General features: G+C 33.6%; 3 protein-coding genes and 2 non-coding genes across 5 annotated transcripts; 1 reads left to right on the forward strand and 4 right to left on the reverse strand.

The window, feature by feature from the left end:
• Positions 1–8181: 8181 nt before the first annotated feature.
• Positions 8182–11241, forward strand: LOC108489872 (protein FAR1-RELATED SEQUENCE 6-like). The gene is made up of 2 exons (XM_017794579.2): positions 8182–8327; positions 9036–11241. The coding sequence occupies exons 1-2, from the start codon at positions 8325–8327 to the stop codon at positions 11049–11051; spliced, it is 2019 nt and encodes a 672-aa protein (XP_017650068.2). The 5' UTR covers positions 8182–8324; the 3' UTR covers positions 11052–11241.
• An 8-nt stretch (positions 11242–11249) lies between these two features.
• On the reverse strand, positions 11250–11336 carry LOC128293646 (small nucleolar RNA snoR114). Its single transcript, XR_008283826.1, has one exon. It is a non-coding gene; the product is annotated as a small nucleolar RNA snoR114 (small nucleolar RNA).
• Positions 11337–11343: 7 nt separating this feature from the next.
• On the reverse strand, positions 11344–11414 carry TRNAG-GCC (transfer RNA glycine (anticodon GCC)). The gene has a single exon. It is a non-coding gene; the product is annotated as a tRNA-Gly (tRNA).
• Positions 11415–11544: 130 nt separating this feature from the next.
• LOC108450532 (pentatricopeptide repeat-containing protein At2g20540-like) lies at positions 11545–16332 on the reverse strand. The gene has a single exon (XM_017748205.2). The coding sequence runs from the start codon at positions 15799–15801 to the stop codon at positions 13999–14001; it is 1803 nt and encodes a 600-aa protein (XP_017603694.1). The 5' UTR covers positions 15802–16332; the 3' UTR covers positions 11545–13998.
• Positions 16333–19318: 2986 nt separating this feature from the next.
• Positions 19319–22808, reverse strand: LOC108451928 (adenine phosphoribosyltransferase 5-like). The gene is made up of 7 exons (XM_017749634.2): positions 22499–22808; positions 22257–22367; positions 21416–21508; positions 20592–20741; positions 20450–20508; positions 20237–20315; positions 19319–19607 (listed from the first exon to the last, which is right to left on the reverse strand). Exons 1-7 carry the CDS (start codon positions 22590–22592, stop codon positions 19519–19521), a joined length of 675 nt encoding a protein of 224 aa, XP_017605123.1. The 5' UTR covers positions 22593–22808; the 3' UTR covers positions 19319–19518.
• Between the last annotated feature and the right edge of the window lie 1455 nt (positions 22809–24263).

Consider the following 24263-nt stretch of genomic DNA (forward strand, 5'->3'; position numbering starts at 1 on the left):
GTATAATGAGAATGTGCGAGAAAGAAATCAGACTCCGCAACCTCCTCCCCCTATCTCAACATCTGTAGTACCCCCGGTTGCTCCTCCACCTCCTCCGACAACTGAATCTGGCAAACGTTCTCCATTTGAAAAGCTCGAAAACATGGGGTTTGAAGAATTTCGGGGAAGAACAGATGATGACCCCGTTAAAGCTGAATATTGGTTACAAAGTATAATGAGGGTTTTTAAGCAAATGGCGTGCTCACCAAATGATTACTTAATATGTGCCGTGTCATTATTGAAAGAAGAAGCTTATAACTGGTGGGAAACAATAGAAGCTGTGGTACCGGCTGAGAAGATCACTTGGGAATTTTTTCAAAATGAATTTAAGAAGAAATATGTCGGTAGAAGATATCCGGATAAGAAGAAAGAGAATTTCTCGACTTATGACGGAAAACAAGTCGGTGGCTGAATATGAAAGAGAATTTGTTTATCCGAGCAAATATGCTCGAGATATAGTACCCATGAAGAAGAAATGTGTATCGATTTGAAGAAGGGCTTAATGATGAGATTAAAATGATGATAGGGGCATTGAAATACGAGAATTTGTTGTTCTATCGGATCGTGCTCGAAGCTTGAAGAAGTATATAATAAAAGATGCAACGAGATAGAAGAAGTAAAGAATCTTTCAAAAGAAGTGCATCTAAGTCATTTTCGGCTTTACCAAAGTGAAGAAATCTAAAGAGGAATTCAATCGAGCCACTTCAAGATCGGAAAGATCGAGGAAAAAGTAGGCCAAGACAATCGATTACAAAGCATCCGATGCAGACCCTCTTGTTAGTGTGGGTAGTGTACAAAATACCCAAAGGCCTAAGTGTCAACATTGTGGAAGAAGTCACCCGGTGAATGTAGAAGTAAGTTAGGGCTTGTTATAAATGTGGGGCCACCGATCACTTTATTCGTGATTGTCCCCAATTACAAGTAGAAGAAGTGGAACAGAGGAGAAATGTAAAATTCTTCCTCAAAGGAAGACGCTCGGTCGAAAGCGAAGGTTCTGAGGGCTACTCGTTCGGGTATGAAAGATACTACTAGCCGATCGAAGTTAGGGCTCCTGCTCGTACTTATGCCATTCGAAGCGAGAGAAGAAGCAATGACTTCGGATGTAATTGCTGGTACTTTCTATCTTTATGATGTTCCTGTATGCTTTAATAGACCACAGGTCTACTCATTCGTATATTTGCACTATGTTAGCATCTGAAAAGAATTTATTTGTTGAGCCTCATCGATTATGATGTACAAGTTACAAATCCGTTAGGTCAAAGTGTGGTAGTTAATTTAATATGTCATAACATCCCACCGAAAGTTAAGGGTCGTGATTTCCCATTGATTTGATCTCGCTACCCTTTCGTGAATTTGATATTATCTTAGGCATGGACCGTTAATGAAACATGACGCGGTAGTGAATTGTCGAGAAAAACGAATTAGCTTGAAATGTCAAACAGGAGATATTATTTTGGTTGAGTCTGGAAATTTGGATGACATGGTTAGAATGATTTCCTTTATGTCTGCTCAGAAATTGTTGCGTAAAGGAAATGAGGCTTATTTAGCCTATATTCTTGATACTCGAAGTTCTAAATCAAAGTTAGAGCAACTATCTGTTGTAAATGAATTCATGGATGTATTTCCTGAAGAATTACCAGGTTTACCACCCGATAGAGAAGTTGAGTTCGTGATAGATGTGCTTCCGGGAACAGCTCCCATATCGGTGACACCGTATAGAATGGCTCCAGCAGAATTAAGAGAGTTAAAAGCGCAGTTGCAAGAACTGTTAGACAAAGGGTTTATCAGACCGAGTATGTCACCATGGGGTGCACTGTCTTATTTGTGAAAAAGAAGGATGGTTCATTGAGGCCGTGCATAGATTACAAGCAACTTGAATAAGGTAACGATTAAAAATAAATATCCTTTGCCTCGTATTGATGATTTATTCGATCAGCTTAAGGATGCTACTGATGTTTTTAAAAATTGATCTCGATCCGGGTATTATCGCTTAAAGGTAAAGGAATGTGATGTCTTGAAATGCTTTTAGAACTCGGTATGGTCATTATGAGTTCTTAGTTATGCCATTTGGTTTGACAAATGCTCCTGCTGCTTTATGGATTTAATGAATCGAATTTTCCAGTCTTACCGGATAGATTTGTGGTTGTGTTTATTGACGATATCTTGATCTATTCAAAGACGAATCCGAGCATGCTCAAGACTTGAGAATTGTACTACGATATTAAGGAAAAAAGCTTATATGCAAAATTTAGCAAATGTGAATTTTGGCTTCATGAAGTGGGATTCTTGGGTCACATTGTGTCGATTGATGGTATACTGGTAGATCCGAGTAAGGTGTCACGGTGATTAATTGGAAAACTCCAAAGAATGTTACGGAAGTGCGAAGTTTCCTTGGATTAGCTGGTTACTATCGTCGATTTGTGAAAGATTTTTCACTGATTGCTTCACCGATAACTAAATTATTACAGAAGAATGTTGAGTTTGTATGGTCTGATGAGTGCCAACAAAGTTTTGATCAATTAAAGAAAATGTTGACAGAGGCTCCGGTGTTAACTCACTGAATCAAAAAGCCATATGTAGTATATAGTGATGCGTCTCTGAATGGTTTAGGTTGTGTATTGATGCAGTCGGGAAAAGTTGTAGCATATGCTTCTCGACAGTTGAAACCACATGAGAGGAACTACCCTACACATGATCTTGAATTAGCTGCCATAGTATTTGCTTTAAAAATTTGGAGACACTACCGTATGGAGAGAAATGTTATGTGTATCTGAGACCATAAAAGTTTGAAATATTTAATGTCGCAGAAAGAGTGAATTTGAGACAGAGCGATGGTTAGAGCTCATGAAAGATTACGATCTTATTATTGATTATCATCCGGTAAGGCAAATGTAGTGGCGAGATGCACTTAGTCGGAAATCATCATTATTTGCTCTTCGGGCGTTAAATGCTCATTTGTCTGTTAATGAAAATGGTTCTATATTAGCTGAATTAAAGACAAAACCAGTATTCTTTCAACGAATTCGGGAATTGCAAGATGAAGATCCGAAGTTGGTGTTGAAACGACAAATGGTTCGGGATAATTTGAACTTAGATTACTCTATTGATAATAGTGGTATGTTATACCATCGTAATAGAATTTGTGTCCCAAATAATCTAGAATTGAAGAAGGATATCTTATCAGAGGCTCATAGTAGTATGTACTCGATTCATCCGGGTAGTACGAAGATGTATTGTGATTTGAAAAAAATGTATTGGTGGCCTGGTATGAAACGGGAAATTTGTGAATTTGTGGCAAAATGTTTAATCATCAACAGTAAAAGTGAACATCAAGTGCCTACAGTGTTTGTTACAACCCGTAATGATTCCGAATGGAAGTGGGAACATGTGACGATGGATTTTGTATCTGGATTGCCGGTGACTCAAGAAAAAGATTCGATTTGGGTGATAGTAGATGATTCACTAAATCGGCGATTTTATTCCGGTCGAATGCATTTTTCACTTGATAAGTTAGCGGAATTATATGTGTCGAAATTGTGAGATTACATGGGGTGCCGACATCAATTATTTCGATCGAGATCCGAGGTTTACTTGAGATTTTGGAATAAACTACAGGAAGCTTTAGGTACTAAGTTAAAATTTAGTACAGACTTTTCACCCTCGATGATGGACAATCGAGGCGAGTGATTCAGATTTTGGAAGATATGTTAAGGTGTCAGTATACTCGAGTTCGGTGGCACTGGAAAGGTACTTACCTTTAGTGAATTTGCTTATAATAACAGTTATCAAACTAGTATCAAAATGGCACCGTTTGAAGCTCAGTATGGAAGGAAGTGCGAAACCCGTTGTATTGGTCGAATTAAGTGAATCGAAATTAGTCGAGTGGATTTAATTCGGAAACCAAGAGAAAGTTCAGATTATTCGAGAAAGTTTGAAAGTCGCTTCGATCGTCAAAAGTCGTATGCAGATTTGAAAAGAAGAGATATAGAGTTCAGTGTGGGTGATCGTGTGTTCTTGAAAGTTTCTCCGTGGAAGAAAGTTTTACGGTTTGGTAGAAAAGGAAAGCTTAGTCCACGATTTATCGGACCATACGAAATCATTGAGAGGATCGGTCCGGTAGCTTATAGATTGGCCTTGCCTCCAGAACTTGAAAAGATCCATAATGTATTTCATGTATCTATGTTGAGACGATATAGATCAGACCCTTCACATGTAATTCCTCATACTGAGATAGAGCTACAATCAGATATGACTTATTCGGAGGAACCAGTGAAAATATTAGCTCGGGAAGTTAAAGAACTACGGAATAAACGAGTACCGTTAGTAAAAGTGTTATGGCATCGACATGGATTGGAGGAGGCAACTTGGGAAACGGAAGAATCTATGAGATCACAATATCCGCATTTATTTTCAGGTACGAAATTTCGAGGACGAAATTTCCTAAGGGGGGGAGAGTTGTAACGGCCTAATTTTCAGTGGTGTCGGAAACGGTGATTTGAGATCACTAAATCCGACAAATAAGATTGAACAAGATAGTAATTTAATATTTATGAGTCAAGTAAGAATTTAGAAGAATTTGTGAAATGGTGAAATTAGTGAATTAAAAGAATTTATTAGGTCAAACGGGTCAAAAACGAGGTATCGAGACCTCGAATTTGAAAATCAAGCTATAAATATTTTTATAAATATTTATGAAGTTTCATTTAGCTAGTATTAAAGTTTGGTTGAGAAATTTTAACGATTAGGTAGTCAATTAAATAAAAAGGACTAAATTGTAATAAAAATAAATTTTGCTAAAAGGATTAAATAGCTCAAGTGTTAAAAGAAGGAAGATTTAAAGGGAAATTAAGCCTAAAAGTGAATAGGCTGGACGGCAAAGGCAAGAAAATTAGCAGAAAGATAAGGGAAATAAGGGCAAAATTGGAAATTTTATAATGTTAACATATAAAATAAGGATAAAATTGAAGAATCTAGAGATCTCTTCATATTTTATCAGACAAAACGCCATAGAGGGTCTGGAGAAAGCTGGTCTTTCATATTTTACATCATGTAAGTTTAATTCTTGCTTTTCTTGATAATTTTATGTTTTTGTGACTTTTACAACTAGGTCCACTTGTAGAATTCATTAGTTTTTGATTTTATGGGTGAAATTGGAAGTTACCCTGGATGGATAAGGGAATTTTATGATGAATTATTATGAAATTTAAGTTCTAATTTCATATTAAGGTGGTTTTATTAAGTGATTTTGATGGGAAATGATATTTAGGACCTAATTGTGAAAAAGTTGTGAATTGAAGGTTTCTGTTGAAATTCAGAACATAAAAGGTTTTGAAATAGTTTATAATGATAAAATAAAGAGTTAATTGAGAAAAATTAGTTCAATTGATGGGTGAATTGAGCAGGGACTAAATTGTGAAAACTGTAAATTTTGGGGTAAAAGTGCAATTTTGAAATTTGAACAGCATAAATTGTGAAGTGAAATAGAATTGAAATGGATGCTAATGAAGGAATGATTTTATAATTATAGATCAAGAAAACAAACTGAATCGTGGAAAGGAGAAAATTCAAGAATAGTCCACAATTTCTACGACTTTTGCAAATTAGTCCAGGTAAGTTCATATGGCAAAGTTCCATGTTTTGATATGAAAATCTTATGATTGTTAAAGTATTTTATTGTTGATGAATACTATCAATTTGCATTAACTAATGAATAATGTGTAACTAAAAGTACAAATTAGTAGGAACAATGGATTTGAGTGCTTCTATTCTCGTGACCACGATGAATTGACGAAAAATATGTGATAAGTGCGCCGTTTAAGACCATAGCTGGGCTATGGCATCGGTGCAATGTGATAATGTGACTCAGATAAGACCATAGTGGGCTATGGCATCGGTATAATGTGATAATGTGATTCCGTATAAGACTATGTCAGGATATGGCTTCGGTATGATATGTGAACCGTGTAAGACCATGGCAAGGCTATGGCTTCGTGTGTGATGCGTAACAATGTGAAAGTCCATAGTTTACTATGGCAATGTGATAATGAAGCACTCAATTCTCTTATTGTTCCCTAATTTGACAATGAAGTAAATGAGAAATGGGCCTAAGAGAGTTAATTGTGAGTAGCCATATGGAAATTATTCCAATGAGTTATTAATGAAATTGTGATTTGGAGGATGAAATAGTTAAACTAATAGATATATGATTGTGTACGATATTTGGTATGATTTGTGTTTTATGCCTATGAGCTTACTAAGCTTCAATAAGCTTACTTGTGTGTGTTTAATATTTTATGTAGATTGACTTGAAGTGAAGTGGGTAGATCGGATCAACACAACAGGGCACACTATTCAGATCAATTCTGGTAGTTTTTGTTTTATGTTTAAAGATTTATATGGCATGTATAGAGTTTGAATGAATTGAAGTAAAATGTTATAAACTAGTTAACAATATTTGTAATAAAACAGTTTTTGGTAAGTAGCAGTAGTTTGACTTCGAAAAATCACTAAAAATAGTAGAAATGGAATTAAATAATGAATAAGTTATGGAATCGAATCTTGATGAGTCTATTTTCATATGGAAGAAGCAAAACAGGTATATGAGCTATATTTTATGAGATGTTTAAATTTTTGTGAAACAGGGCCAGAGCGATTTCTGGATCCCTGTTCTGACTTTGGAAATTCACCATAAATTTTACAAAGATAATTAGAAGTCATACTTTATATGTACAGATTCCTTATTGAGTCTAGTTTTATTAGAAACAAACGGCATAGTCATTGAAGCTCTGTACAGAGAGATATCTGATTCGTAATACACAAAGGTCAGAGTAGTTAAACCCTGAAACAGGGAGATTTTAACTAATAAACTGTATTAATTGGCTTGACCAAAATTCTAGAAAAATTTGGTAAGTAGATATATGAGTATAAATTCAGGAAAATTGACGGATTTGGATTTCGAGTTTTATAACTCGAGATATGAATTATTTAGCAACTATGACGCAGTTGGACAGCTTGTCTGAAAAGTATGATATCAATTATCTAAATTTGGTTAAGTGCTCAAATAAGTTTAGTAGTGCCTTGTGCTCGACTCCGGCAATGGTCTCGGGTAAGGGGCGTTACATCAATGGAGCGCGAATGTCTACTCAAACCCGGACATAAACAAAATTACGAACACCACTTGAAATTGACTTTGCATTATAATCAACAGTTTTTTCAATGAAGTTCTCAAATTGTTTTTATGCGTATTATATGAAATCATATCATGTGACAAATCATAAATTTAAATATAAAAAATATGTGAAGTATAGAGAAATCTAAAATCTCTTCATTTTGTCAACTATAAAAAATCAATAAATTATTATTAAAAGTTCAAAGAGCTTCATTAATAACCCTATCCAAATCCACCTCATACTAGAATAGAAAGGGATACTGCTTCTCCCCAAATCAATAATAAACACCCTCGCGGTGCCACAAATTAGTCATGTTTGTCGTAAAAAAGCAACCCGCCAAACAAAGACTTGTCAGTATCCTTTATCGGATTCCTGAGATACAAGGCTTAAGATATTGAATGTCTTAAGTTCAAGTTTCATTATGTCCATTTATGTAAGTGAGGATTCTCAATTTATTTATCATAATAATTGATTCTCATCTTAATTATATGAATATATTAATTGTATTTATAATCAAACTTATCACATTAAATGAATACTTTGATTTTTAAATAAATCTAAATAAAAAATCAAAGCAAATTAAACTATTTATAATTATTTTGTGTTTTACTCAACCATTACACAATTAAGCAAATGAAGTAAATACTTCAAATCCGTCACTTTCGATCCTAAAACGTTTGATATGATATAGTTATTTTCTTGAGAATTTAAGATTTTATTCAATACCTTTCAACATATATCAAATATTATAAAATAACTTTATTGGCAATCACATTCAAGTGAATCAAATTTCAAAGAATTACATTCCATTAAAATTATAACATGAGAAAGCACCAAATGCTACCTAATTGTCTAGTTTAATCAATTACGAACATTTTTCATCAATATCTAAAGATTTGAAGGACCTGTCTGAAAGAAGAACAATAAAGGCAGGCCCTTATAAAATTAATAAACTATTAGGGTCTTTGAAAGAGCAATTATACCTAATGAAGTATTTATCGGCATAAAAACAAAATCCTTATGTTCTCCATTGATCTCGTTAAGAAAAAGGGTTGAACTAATCTTTCTTCACTCTGTTCTCAAGACTTTGAAAGATCAGTTCTTGAATCAATTCTTATGGTAATCCTCTCTTTTTTATTTATTTACGAATTTTCTTTAAAGGTTTTTGAGCGGAACTAGACTGTCATCTATGCTTTGAATAAGATCAACCCATTTACTTCTTTCTCTCTAATTTTGTGTTATTCTGGCTTTGATCTTGATTAAGAATTCAAGTTTAAATATCACCCTGTTTTTTAATTAATTTGAACTTCTCTTTGCAAAGGGTACCCACACTGAGTTATCGCTCTTTACATCGCATCTCTTAGTTTCATTGTTAATGGAGGATTTCAAAAGCATAAAGTAATCGTTAAAATAGATGGCGAAGTATTTGAAAGAAAAGGAAAAATTGCTACTGGGCTTAATCTTATTATGCTGTTTTTTTATGCCTAGGTAATTACTCTTTTCTTCTTTATGGAGTAATATATACGAACCCCTGATTATTCAATAAGATCCTTGTTGATTTGCAGAAAGAAGAGTTCAAATCTGCTGTTTGGGGGTTTGAGTATGGAAATGTGCTTTTGTTATCTGTTGAAACTGCACGGTGTAATACATAATTCGTGTAATTGATGTGGTGAATACCCCTCATGTTGTATACATTGCTCTCTAGCTGAACTCCGATTTTGTCTTGGTAGTTGGTATCCATGATTCTGTTTGTATTTAGAATCTAGCTTGGTTCATGTTGCTTATCATTTTATTGATTTGTGGATATTTGATGTACTTTTGTTACAGATGGATGGAGTTTCTCTTAATACCGATCCTGTTGTTGATGATGATGCTGATGCTGATGCTGATGAATTTGAGATTGAAGGAGACTGTGGAATGGCCGAATGTATTAGTCAAAGTGGTGTAATTCAAGGAGAGAATCCGCTGCCTCCTGTTGTCGGAATGGAATTTGATTCGTACGAGGATGTATATTACTTTTACAATTGTTATGCCAAGGAACAAGGATTTGGTGTTAGAGTAAGCAATACGTGGTACCGGAAGACCAAAGAAAGATACAGAGGCAAACTAAGCTGCAGTAGTGCAGGATTCAAGAAGAAGAGTGAAGCAAACCGGCCCAGACCCGAAACGAGAACCGGATGCCCTGCGATGATAAAATTCAGGTTGATGGAAAACAAACGGTGGAGAATCATAGAAGTTGAGCTCGACCATAACCATTTGATCAGCCCCGTAAGTGGAAAAATCTACAAGTCTCATAAGCAATTAGGTATTGGAACCAAAAGAGCACTGCAGTTGGACAGCGCAGAAGAAGTTCAAAAAGTTAGACTTTTTCGAACAATAGTTATTGATGTTGAAGGAAATGGAAGTGTGGAAGTCAGTAGTGGAGAATTCCGGAGTAGTCATAACCAAACCAGTCAATTAAGGCTTAAAGATGGAGACGCACAAGCTATTCATAATTATTTTAGCCACTTGCAATTGATTGATCCAAATTTCTTTTATGTGGTGGATCTCAACGAGAAAGGATGTTTGAGGAACTTATTCTGGAGCAATACAAGGTCAAGAGTTGCTTATGGTTACTTTGGTGATGTAGTTGCGGTTGACACTACATGCTTAACAGACAAATATCAAGTTCCACTGGTTTCATTTATTGGAGTGAATCATCACGGACAATCTGTGTTGCTGGGTTGTGGTTTACTTGCTGGTGATACTATCGAAGCATGTACATGGTTGTTTAGGGCGTGGCTTACATGCATGTTAGGGCGCCCTCCACAGGTCATCATCACTGATCAATGCAGAACCCTGCAAGCCGCTGTCACTGATGTTTTTCCAAGGGCTTTTCATTGTCTGTGTTTGCCACGTATAATGCAAAAGGTTCCGGAGAAACTTGGTGGACTGTATGAATATGAATCAATTAGAATGGCATTAAATAATGCAGTTTATTACTCTCTAAGGCCTGAGGAGTTCGAAGCAACTTGGGAAGATATGATCCACCATTACGGACTCGGGAATCACGTTTGGCTTCAAATGTTATATGAAGATCGCAGACAATGGGTTCCCGTTTATTTGAAGGAGATATTTCTTGCAGGAATGCTTCCAACTCGGCCAAATGAGGTTGTGGAGTCATTTTTCGATGGCTATCTCAATAAACATACTTCTTTGAAGGAATTTTTAGACAAGTATGATCAAGCTCTACAGGCAAATCATCAGGTTGAAGTTTTGGCAGATATGGAATCAAGAAATTCAGGTTTTATGCTACAATCAAGATGTTACTTCGAGTTGCAGCTTGCAAAACTGTACACGAACAATATCTTAAGGAAGTTTGAAAGAGAGGTGGAGGGAATGTACTCATGCTTTTGCACGAGAAAAATAAATGGCGAGGGAGAAGTAATTACATACATGGTGAGGGAACAAATCGAAGTAGATGGAAACAGAAGGGAGAGTAGGGATTTCGAGGTTTTGTACAACGCAACCGAAATGGAGGTGCTTTGTGTTTGCGGTTTGTTTAATTTCAAAGGATATTTGTGTCGGCATGCGCTTAGGGTTCTTCACCAAAATGGCATTGAGGAGATCCCGCATCAGTACGTTGTATCACGATGGAGAAAAGATATAAAGCGGAGTTATGTTCTGAATCATAGCAATGGTGGTATTGATATTAATAACCCAGTTCATAGGTATGATCATCTGTACAAATGCATTATGCAGGTGGTTGAGGAAGCCCGGAAATCGGAAGTTCGTTACAAAGATACAGTTCAAGCATTAGACCAGATATTGAGGAAGCTTAATCTTGTGGAGGGTCGTTTATAAATATTTTTGAGACCCTAGATCTTAGAAGTTGCTTGTTAGAGTGCTTTCATGTAATTGCCACCTGTTTTTTATTTAAAAAATTTAATGGTGAAAATGAGCTTTTCATTTAACATGTGAGCTCTCATAAGTGTAAGTTGTCAATACTCCCCAAAGAAATGGAAAACTAGGAGGAGATTGAATGTTCTAACAATCCAGTTAAAGCTCAGAAGCGCTTTGTCTCGTCAGAGAATCGGACAGCTGAGATGGACCCTTCCATCACGATTAGCGCAACCGTCATCACAGCTTCTATGACTGCACCCGCCGGGAATCGAACCCGGGTCTGTACCGTGGCAGGGTACTATTCTACCACTAGACCACTGGTGCTTGACGTTTGCATAACATACATTTATTATTAGTTTCCATTCACTAACTTTTTTTAATTTTTAATTAAGCATTTGATTAACTTGTCTTGGCCATAGAACTTCCAATCTCATACTAAAACAAAATACTTAAATTGTTTTTTTCCACTGCTAATCTCGTTTTTTCACTAATAAATTGTTTGATTATATTAACATTTACCCAGGATCTTTGCAACCAAGTCAAATTCATTACTTGGGTACATGATATAGACCTAGCTTTCCCCACTTCAAAACTCATTTTAGTTTTGAATCCACCATTTCATTTATCTAAATATATACAAAAATAGAGGAGGGGAAAGTTAACCAAAATGCATTAGCCTGCACATGCTTTCAGTCTTCACCAGGTTGTCCAGCCGTGGCGGCCGAATGAATTTTATAAGTAGGCTATCTGATTGAGTGTAAAATTAGTCGTCCCCACCTCCAAACATCCCCATCATGTCTTTGGCTGGACCCATTTGCTTCATCAAGTTCTGCAAGCCTCCCATTCCCCTGATCTTGGGAGGGAGGGCCTTGCTCCTGTGCTCAGCATCCTTGTTGCACGACAAGGAACTCAATTTTCCTCTTAGGAATTTCAAGCCCCTTCATCTTGCTCCATAGCTTGGCTAGCCACTTGTACTCCCATCTCCATTACCTCTTGAATACGACCACATCCCCATGCTATCTGCATCATCCTTGACACATTGATGAGCTTTGGATTTGAACTATCCAACTCTGCGGCATGTTAAACAATCAATGCCATAGGAAAAAGTAGTGATCCTTTTAAAATAACATTCCTCAAGAATTGAATAAAGCAGGAATGTAATTGCCTTCACTAGTCATCGAGTCCATCATGGTTATGTAGTGCTTGATCTTCACCTGGCTTTCTTTTTTCTTACCTTTTGGCATTAATCTAGCACTAAATCCTGGAAGCATTGAGAAAACCTGCCGAAAAGCAACCAAATTAAATTACCATCCAAGCCCTTAAACCATGAGCCCTGATGTAAATATACTTAAAAGAAACTAGTGACCAAGCAAGTCAATGTAAATGCAGAAAGAATTTAAACCTATTTTTTGAGGGAGACATGTCACCTTCAGCTTATTGGAATGTACAAGTGCATCCTGATCAAATACAAGGCAGCAATGTGTGCTGATCTTGCATCCAAGCTTAGTCATCAATTATTAGACAAGCTTCTTATCATAATACCAAAGTACTGATAATTCTATTTCTCTTGCAAATAATGTTTATAGTTTAAACTAAGATGTCATCTATGGAGCAATAAGCCTGCTATCAAACTTGCCAGAAAATTTAATATCATTTACCAAGTTCTTTGAGTAACATACTTCAGAGAAATTAATAGCTAGCACAATATAAGCTTTTTTTATCAATGTTTCTCCTAAAGTTTAAGGGGGTATAAACCAACCAAAATTGAACATTACATCATCAGCTTTCAAATAAATGAACGTGCCATAAGTTGCACGCAATATGGCAAAATCAGTACAAGGCACAACCATTTAAACAAAAGACTTCAACTTTACTCGAAGGAAAATGCAGCAGAAACCGACAAAGGTTTTAAGAAAGCAGTGAACATTAACCTGCCCAATTCGACCCATTTTTACTATGGTCTAAAGTTGCTCATACATAAACCTTAAGGTAAAGTTCTGAAAGCTTATGGAGAAACTCAGGCTGTTGATCCATAGGAACAACTTCATGAATTTTGTCCACGAATCCAGACAAATCACGCGTGCCTATTCAGAAAGATAAGCAATAAGATGAAGTTTCCCACAATCACGATCTTGTAAATCACAATTCAGTGGTCAGAAGGATACACAAGGAAAAGAAGAAATACACCCAAATGACGGCTCACAAAAAAGCATGATTTCCTATTTGAAGCCGAACAACCTCTTGGATGATTTTGTGCTTGCTATGACCGGCAGCTAGGTCATTGAGATAGATGAACTTCTTCATATTAATTTGCATATCACGAACGAGCCTGAATTGAATGTTGGATTGAAGAAGTGCTCTCTACTTTTCAATATTTGAGTATACAATTATAGATGGACCATAAGGAACCGTACATATTGACTAATAAAAACATTGCATGCTTTGTAAATAAATTAGACCACACTTTAGAGCTTATTGTATGTCTTATGCTTTATACATATATATGGATGGACCATAAGGAACCATACATTGACTAATAAAAACATTGCATGTTTTGTAGATAAACTAAACCACACTTTGGAGTTTATTATATGTCTTATGCTTTATACGTGCATATAGATACAGAAAAACTCACACATACATACTGCAGTTTACTTCACTCAAGCTAGTGCTTTTTCTGTAACTCGCACCAGAGGCAATATAAGGATTCTAGCACCTCGAGTGCGTTGCACCCCTGACAACACAGGTTGCAGGCATAGTGCATTAACCTTTCCATGAACCCAGTTTATTCTAGATTCCAGAACTTCTTATATAGATGCTAGAATCCTTGGTTGAAAGCGATTGGATTATAACTCGACTGTTGAAATATGTCATGAGTCTCCTAGATTCAGCAATGTCTCTTTTCACCTCAGTCCCCATATCCAAGCTCTTGAACATGTGGTATATATCCACATGATCTACATAGTTTAGTCAATCCCCTCAAGGCTCCATATATTTCCTTTGTTTCAGGGTGCCTCTCATCTAAGGAATAAAACTCAACTACACAGTCATTAACCTCAATTGAGCTACATCCAGGTGCTTTTTTATAACCAGTGTCTCGCATTGCAACTTTTAATCTTGCCACGTCTTTCCACCTACCAAGATCCCCGTATATGTTTGCAAGTGTGACAAAATTAGCAGGATTTTTTGGCTCAAGTTTATCAAGTTGTTCAAGAGCTAATTCAGCAACTTCAACATTTCTGTAAACACGAGATGCTCCAAGTAAGGCAGCCCAAATAACAGCATCAGCTTCCATAGGCATCTTCTTCACAAAATCTAGAGCCTGTAATAAAAGGCCAGCTCGGGCTAGAAGGTCAACCATACAACCATATTGCTCAATTTGAGGTTCAATTGAGTAATCCTCTACCATAGACTGGAAATATGAAAGGCCATCTTCAACTAAACCCATATGCGTACATGCACACAGAACACCTATGAAGGTAATTCCATCTGGAATGACTCCACTATTCTTCATTTGACAAAAGAGATCTAAAGCATCAGCTCCACGCCCATGCATTGCTAAGCCCCCAATTATTGTGTTCCAACTTATCAAATCCTTCTTGCTCATGCTTTTGAACACATCAACCGCATCCTTTATCATCCCACATTTTGCATACAAATCAATTAACGCATTCCCAACATAAACATTTCCTTTATATCCATTGTTCTCTGCATAAACATGAACCCACTTACCCAAATCCAAAGCTCCTAATCTAGCACATGCAGTTAACACAGTTACAAGTGTAACATCATTAGGAAGAACATTACCATCAATTAGCATCATCTTGAAAGCATCCAAAACCTCCAAGAAAAACCCATTCCTTGCATACCCTCCTATCAATCCATTCCACGAGAAAGCATTCTTCTCAGGAATCTCTTCAAACAACCTCTCACAAGCCTCAACATCCCCATTAATTGCATAGCCCTGCAAAATTGTATTCCACGACATTACATCCTTTTTAGGCATCTGATCAAAAAGCTTCCTTGCTTCCACCATATCCCCCACCCCAATATAACCCGAAACCATAGTATTCCACAACACAATATCACGCTGCGGCGCCAAATCAAAAAGACACCTTGCCTTAACTAAATCATGACAAAAGATAAACCCATTAATCATTGAAGTCCAAGCAACAATATTCCTGTCAACCATTTCATTAAATACTCTATAAGCTGCTCCTATCAGTCTACAACCTGAATACATCTCCATTAACGAAGTTTCCACGAAAGGGTTTCCTTTAAAACCACTCTTTATCACAATACAGTGCACCTCCGCGCCTTCTCTTAAAGCATTACACTTCAAACAAGATTTAAGAACAATAGGAAAAGTATAGCAATTGGGTGCAGAAAAAGACATGTGTTTCATTTGACTAAACGAGAGTATAACTTTCTTATAAAACCCATTTTCTGCATACCCTTTAATCATTGAATTCCATAGAGCTGTGTTTGGGTCAGGATTTCTATCAAACAATTTCTGTGCAATGCCCATTTGCTTCAGTTGCACACATGCCGTCGTAAATCTTGGAGTAATGTATTGGTTTTGGTCAAAGCCACGAGTGAATATTTGCGTTTGGATTTGAAGGAGATGTTTTAAGGTCTTACATGATTGTATGAGAGAAATAAACGTCTCTTCAAGAATCCAATGAGGAGGCTTTTGGGCAATTTTAGCCATTATGAAAGAAAGGTGTGGCTAATTTCAGCAGATTAAGGAGATGAAGGCGAGCAGCGCCGGAGCTTCTAGGAGACAGAAGCCGATGGCATCGACGGGATATCCTCCAAGAACGATCTCCTGCTCCCACACACTGCGGCACACTCCCTCTCTCTCTCATTTAGGTGGAAAACTTTGGGTTTGGAAGTGACTATACTGTTTGGTTGTGGATTCTTTTTCAAAGGATTTGCCTTTGAGTTTAGGGTTTTCTGATTTCTGGGATCTTTTTCCATCTTATATAGCTACAGTTATGTTCTTTGTTATTTTATTCTTTTATTATGATTATTGAAAAATGGGAGCCGGCGGCTGCTTGGGAGGATTATGGAACTGCGGGTGTGGTGTGGGTCAAATCTTCTAGGACGAACATATATTATCAATGATTCTCATTGATGGTGACACTAATGAAATTATTCATAGCCGAATTCAAGGAAAGAAAAAAATGAGAGTACCGCAAAATTTGAATTCCTTAATTCCCGGATAGGGGACGTGAATGTGGCAGTACCGTTGGCATTATTGCATTTTATTGATTTGATTTACTGATTAATTATTTGCATTTCATGTTTATCTATGAAAATAATTTTTTACAATAAAACTTGATAAAAATTTTAACAAAAATATTAATTTACATTTTAATTTAACGCATGAAAATTAATTTATTTGTTTTTTAAGTAGGGGACAAAAATGATTGTCAGAAAAAATTATTTTATAGATCTTTTCTTACACATTATTTATGGTCTCGTCCAATTAAAAGAAAATAAATAATTTTTTTTTTCACATCATATGTACATTTGGACTAAACTTCCAAATCAAAGACGATGTATCTTCTTTTAATTGGTCGGGACTAAGAATGATGTGGTAGAAAGGATCTATAAAATAATTTCTCGACTGTAAAGCTAATTATATGGTATTTTTTAGCAGGCTTAAGGGTTTAAAAACCTCTCAAACTTAAAAAAAAACAAAACAATTAAACTCTTATTTTTTTTGCACGTAATTAAACTTTCAAAATGGATGAAAAAGACTTTCTAACTTAAAAATAAAATAAAATTAAGTCATGGTTTTTTTTTTTCACTCAATTGAGTACTTGAACTCCCAAAATGCATTAAAAAGGCCCTCAAAGTTTTTAAAAAAAGCAATTAAGCCCCTTTTTTTTTTTGCACTCTATTGTCAAAATGTATCAAAAAGACCCTTTAACCATTAATTTTAATAGTTGATCGTTAAAGTTAATTGTCTCTAATTTTTTTAATTAAAGTCAACACATGTCACACACACAGTGTGACATGTGGTAAAAATTATAAAAAATTATTAAATTTTAATAAAAATTAATATTTTAAAAAATATAAAAATAGTAAAAATATAAAAATAAAAAAATATTGTAAATTTTTATAAAAATCATATAAAAATTATAAAATGTATCAAAAGGCCCTTTAACCGTTTACTTTAACAATTGATCGTTAAAATTAACGACCCTCAATTTTTTTTCAGTTAAAGCCATAATGCGTTGCAACACAACATAATATGTGGTGAAAACTGATAAAAAAATAAAAATTATAAAAAAATTATCGTACCAAAAGACGCATTTTATAAGTTTTATAATTTTATTACGACTTTATAAAATTTTATAATTTTTCTCTGCATTTCTATATATTTTCTAATTTAAAATTTATTTATTAAAATAGATAACTTTTATTGTTTTTTGCTTTTTATCATTTTTTGCCACATGTCATGCCATGGTTGAGACACGTAGTGATTTTAACTTAAAAAAATTAAAGATCGTTAACTTTAACGGTCAACCGTTAAAGTTAACGGTCAAAGAATTCGTTAACTTTAACGGTCAAAGAATTCGTTAACTTTAATGGTCAACCGTTAAAGTTAACGGTTAAAGAATTTTTTTTATACATTTTGGCAATTTAGTGCAAAAAAAAAGGGCATTAATTGTTTTTCTTTTTTAGTTTAAGGGTATTTTTAATACATTTTGACAGTTCAAGTACTCAAGTGAGTGAGGAAAAAAGTAAGAGTTTAATTGCTTTTTTGAAAAAGTTTGAGAGTCTTCTTTATATATTTTAAAAGTTCAAATACTCAACAGGATAAAAAAAAAATGTAATAATTTTTTTAGAAAAATTTTGAGTATTTTTTTTCACTTTTAAACCTTTTTTAAGTATAAGTTATTTACGGCATTTTTACGATGGGAGTGCCATGGGTTGATTAATTGCCGGGCTTATTTGTGAGGGAATCCACGCATTGGAGATGTCAGCCTCTTAGACCCAAACGTTGAAAATTATTTGGGCTCTCAAAGAAAATTTTTTGGACCCAAACTTTGAACAATGGTGATCGATTCTTCTGGTTTGCACTTCAGAAAAATGTTCTTGTATTGTTTGAAAAAAGAATTTGAAGGAAGGAATGCTTCTAATTTGGGTTTTAGCTAATCTAAGTATTTGGAAAATATATTCTCGAGCATTGCTTTGAATACTAGTGATAGAAGGGACAATGATGAGCTGAATTAGAGAGCCACCGCTAGTAATCAGGTATCTTAATAACTTTGATCATATGATTGCTAATATTCAGCGTTTTCTTTCAGACTTAGATTTTATTATTTCTAATAAGCATGTATTGCGAGCTGATAATTAATCAGCCCATTGTTTAGCTAGTTTACTTTGTTAGATGTAAATAATGTGTCTACTGGAGAAGGCAGTGAGTTGGGATGAGGTGGTTTTTTCCCGCGCAATCTCGACTATATTTTAGTATAATTTTATTTCAATTTAACTTGAAATTAAATATCAATTTATCTACTTTAAACTTGTTTAAAAAAAATCAAAACTATACTCAATTTTAATTCGATCCAACTCAATATGCTGCCATTTTTATTTTATTTACTTTATCTAAATATAATATTATTTATTATTTATTATTTTAATGATACTATTAATTACTTTGTAAGTACAATTATGCTAGAGAAAATATTGATATAAATTTTAGTATTATATATTTTAAATTAATATTATATTAAAAGGTATTTTGGTAATTATTGAGTATAAAATAATCATAGGAGTTTAATTGATTTTTTTAAAAATTGTGAACTTTTTAGTATACTTTATTGGATAGATATTACACCCTAAATCTATTTACAAATTTTCCTTTTATTAAAATGTAAAACATTTGAGTTTACTTTAAAACTATAATTTTATTAAACTCTTAAAAGTCTATTATCTATAATAATATTTAATATTATAAATAACCATTCACTTTTAATTTTAATATTATAAATTTAAAACTGTTTAATTTCCACCGTTATTATTAAAAAACTAAAAGGCATGGGCTCAAGTACATATACACATTTTTTTTTTAATTTAAGAGTGAAAAGAAATTATGGTAAAAGTACGCGAAATAAGTGTAGTTTAAAGAGAACTAATGCAACACATTTACTAATTTAAAATTTCCTTCTATTTATATAATTGAAAAAAAAACAATACGAAGCACAAAAGTGTTAATAGAAAATATTTATGATAAAATTGAATAAACAACGAACCAGGTACTGAAATGCCACAAAAATATAAATAGATAGATTAAAAACTTACACGAAAAGTAAAAGTAAAAGATCCTCAAAAAGAAGTACAGATGAACATCTTTCATGGCAAAGAGGATTACAAATTACAACCAAAGGTTAACCCCGCCCCAAAAAAAACACTAATCACTTTTTGAAGTGGGATTGAGTGGGGAACTAAAGCTTGCTCCCAGAATCAGATCGTCGTGTCTGCATGTTTCAACTCCATTAACTGCAAAACGCAAATATTGATGAGCTCTCACTGGGGAGAGACACACTCCGTACATCATTCTAAAACCACAACATATGATCAGTTATGAATTGAGTGTTGGATACGAGTATAAAATTATACATATATCCGATTATGAGACAGTTTAAATTGAAGTAAAAAAGTTAAAGAGCAACATTTCCGGGTCCCCCACTTTCAGTGAACATCCATCTACATCCCGAACTAGAAACATCTCGTTGAGACATTTTAACAAACGAATCAAGTCTTTTTAAGTGAAAAGAAACCAACAAAGTGTGACAGAATGGTACCTAAGAAAAGCCATAAGCATACGAGTGTTTGACATAGACAAAGGAAAAAAAAAAAAAGCATGGTCAAGTTGCTTGGGCTTGCTAGGAGTTGACTTCATGATGAGACAGCAATATCTTGAGAATGTACAATGCATTATTTCTTGTAGAAAAGACAGTAAAGCATTAATATATAAAAGCTCAATTATTGGGATTGTGAATAAATCATTCAAACAATGTTTATGCACCCGAGTCTCGAATACGAATATAGTTAATTTTTTTAAAATTTTATTACGTGATGAACTCAAACTAGTGGAACTTATTGCAGGTGTACAATTAACTTGATACCAGAAGGTGCAGAACAATTAATCTGCTGCCGTGGCTCCACAAGTATATACAATGGCTTTCCATTTAGTCCATGTTGTCCCTGCAAAACATACACATACTAAGTTTTAAGTTTTAACCAACATATCTGAATGTATATCGAACACGTGCTGTATATGAGTAGTTTAGGAAGAATGAAGAGTTCAGGCATCATGTGACAGGTATCATATACATTACCTTAACCTCACGCAGGCCAACAACGCATGCACATTCAACCACATGAGCGCCGGCTCGTTCTAGTAAAACATCAGTCAGAAAGCAGAAATTTCAGCCATGGAAGTTTCAAGCATAGATGGTATGGATGAACTACAGATATTACCTAGTAGGCGTATTGCAGCAGAAAGGGTACCCCCTGTAGCCACTAAATCGTCGATAACTAAGGCACGTTCCCCAGGTTGAACAGCTCCGACGTGCATCTCTAAACAATCCTTGCCGTATTCAAGTACGTATGATTCGGAGATCACCTCTCCTAGTGTCAAATATTTTTAGAAGAGCTTAAATTGATTGGTATTTACTCGGTTAACAATCTATGGCTTGGCTGACAATATGGGATGACATTCTTTAATCAAATGGTTACATAGTGCCATTGCACCCATTGACTATAGACAAGAATTGCAGTTTGGAAATTTATGCAGGCATTACTTATGTTTCTAAGACCAAATTTACTAAGCATTTCCCATTTCCCATTTCCCCTTGCCAAGGTTTTATAGTTCTCTTTAGTAATTTTAGAATCTCAAGATGTTTTCCATCCCATGCACATGTCGAAAATGCATCAAACAAGAATATCAAACAAAATTATTTCAAGAAAATTGAAAAATTGGATCAACATAACTATTCGCTCTTTTCTACAGGACAAGCATATCGTAATTCTCTTTCATTTCATCCAAAAATCAAAGCTTTTCAATTTGAAGTCAAAATCCAAAGAACTAGTAATCAATCAAAGTGAAAAACTAGAAACCATATTCATTGCTAGTGTGTATATATTAGGATTTATATTAATGAATTAACAGTGTATAGAAACTGTTGATGACATATCTTATAAAATTTTTAAAAATAAACTTCATTTTACATAATGTATTATTTGATTTACTGATAGTATAAAAAATAAAGCACCATCGGTACATCGGGGCAATAGTCCTGTACCTGGCAACTTTCTAGGTTTACGTAACGGAACAAACTTGGCACCAATAGCCAGTGCAATTGAGGGGCCAAACATAAATCCTCTTGCTTCAACACCTACAAAGTCAATTCACCATGTGAACAAAGTTAATTATAAGCAATCATAGTACTACCTTCAATACTTTGTATACTTCAACATCTTATAATATATTTTTAGATGAAAAAAGAAAAAGTTGAGTATTTTCGCGTTAGACATGTTAAACCAAATTTGACATTCAACCAAGTCTAGTTGTAAACCAGAATTTACCATGGCTACCATGACATAAGCATACACAGATTTCAGTCATAGGATTTGGATGAAACCACATTAGTCACACAATTCTAATATAAAAAATAATAATTATAAACCAAGAAAAAAAAAACAATAAGATTTCAGGATAAGGAAATCAACCCTACCCACTTATATATACTATTAAATTAAATAGGAAAAGTAAAGGAAAAAAATGTCATAATAATAACCTATTCAAAACTAACAGTGCATTTCAACTTTTGCATGATAATAATGAATAAAAAAGAACCCAACTTGACTTAAAATTTTCTCTGCAATTAATCCACCCCTATGAAGAGAGAAGACAAAAAGCACTCAAATTTATACTATATATAAACAAAGAAAAAAGAAAGTCTGTCTGCATAATTAAGAAAATAATTAAAATTTGGAATAAAATAGTTAATATATAGAAAATTAATAGGAATGTAAGAATGTTCCAAAATTTTACATACTATAAATTATGCATGACACAAAATCACTGATAGATCTCATGAGAAGGGAAATTTAAAAACAAACGAAGAGAGAGAGAGAGGATACCAGCAACAACAGATATACCCATATCTCTGTAACGATCAACAAAGATGTCGACAGTATCTTTGAAAGCCTTGTGATCAAGTAACAGTGTTGTTATGTCTTGGAACATAATTCCTGAACATAAAATATATAACCAAGAAAAAGTACAACATTTTACTACCCCCAAAAAAACACCAGCTTTACAAAATTTTTGCTTAAAAAAACCAAATGATTGAAAAAGCTGAGGAAGAGAAAAAAACAACAACCTGGTTTTGGGAAGTGAGGCACAACTCTAATGGCTTCAGAAATGGCCTTCAACCTTGGGTCACCTTGTAAACCATTCTGATCTCCTGCAAACATGGTTTTGTTCCTGTAATAAAAGCTTGCTTTTACTGTGTTAAATGGGCTAATTACTTTGAGAAAGAAAAAAAAAAAAAACCAGTGTTGTTGTTGACTTCTGCTGGGCTTAAAACTTAAAAGAAAGCAAAAGAGAAAAATAGAAAGAAAAGGGTAAATAATAATGCGTATATCTTTGTTGGCAAAAGCACCACTGAAGAAGATCCAACTGCTCAGTGCTCATTATTTATAGCCTCCTTTTTTCCAATTTTTTTTACTTTTTTTTTTCATTTTCTTTTTAGAGGATAGTGCTGCTGTCACTCTCAAAATTGTTATATTTCCAGTCCGCTTGATTGTGAAATATTTGTTGCTTTATATTTAATATTTTAAAAAATAGCATTTTTAAGATGCAAAATAACAATATGATTTCACTTCAATTTGATGGATTTGAGTTTGGTTAACTTCATTATCATAAAGAGATCATTTAACCCTTCATATTAGACTTGACTATATTTGCTGTTACTATTTATCGAATTTTTAAAAACAAAACAATTTTATATTTCTTTATTTTAGTGTTGTAGATTCATATCGTTATAAATTATAATTAAATATAAAATGTTATATATTTATGTATTTGTATATTCATATTATTGTTTTTGTCATGTTTACGTATAATATTATTTTACGTTGTATTTAAGTTTTTTTATATATGTTTTCATATTATATTTAAAATTATCAAATCTTTTTCTATCGTAATACATAGGCAAAATAGTAGGTGTTGAATTTTACATAAGATGGATGAGTAAAATTAAAATAAATATATTTAGATTATATATAACAAATACATTGCGTGAAGTAAAAGGGCTGGTTAGATAAATTAATGGGAATGCAAAATAATTATTAAAAAGGCGAAAATAAAATCCAATCAAGCTACATATATTCGTTAATTCATGAGGACAACCATGTTTTTAGTCCTTTCAAAGAAAATAAAAATCAAATTTCTCATATAATGATGACAACTCGGACGAGCATTCCATCATTTGTCGATTGGTTTAATCATGAAAAATCTGATTTTGATCTTTTTCTTTTCAAATCCTATCTTAATAATTCATATTATAACCGAAATGACTTAATTCAATATTTTATTTGATTTTTAAAATTAAGTTTTTAACAATGATTTTCAACCATTTTCACCAAACAAACTTAGCATTTAATCATCCAAATTAAATTAATATTTTTTCTTAATTTTCAGCAATATATTGCAAAACCAATACTTATTAAAATAATAAAATTCGAATCAACAAGTCACTTGTGGTTATTTACCACTAAAATAATAAAATTAAGCATAAAAGTATTATTAATTATTGGATTTTTTAGCAATATTTTTATTTGTTTATATTTGTGAACTTGATTTTAATCAATCCATAAAACTCAAGTTTCCCTTTAATTTATTTATTTATGTAAAAGAGTGTTATTTATTAGAATAGAAATAAATGTAATTGTATTAAACTAAAAATAAATTAAACTGCTCTGAATAAGATTAATTAGTATATTGCTCTAGATAAAAGAATTGAACCGATTAAATTATAAATTGTTCTGAATCGATTGGATCGTGATAAAACCGTTAAATTAACAATTAAATTGATTAAATTAAATTTTAAAAATTTAATATTTTCTTTAATTAAAATAAATTGA

Source organism: Gossypium arboreum, chromosome 5 (assembly GCF_025698485.1).
Source record: "Gossypium arboreum isolate Shixiya-1 chromosome 5, ASM2569848v2, whole genome shotgun sequence".
Taxonomy (NCBI): Eukaryota; Viridiplantae; Streptophyta; class Magnoliopsida; order Malvales; family Malvaceae; genus Gossypium; species Gossypium arboreum.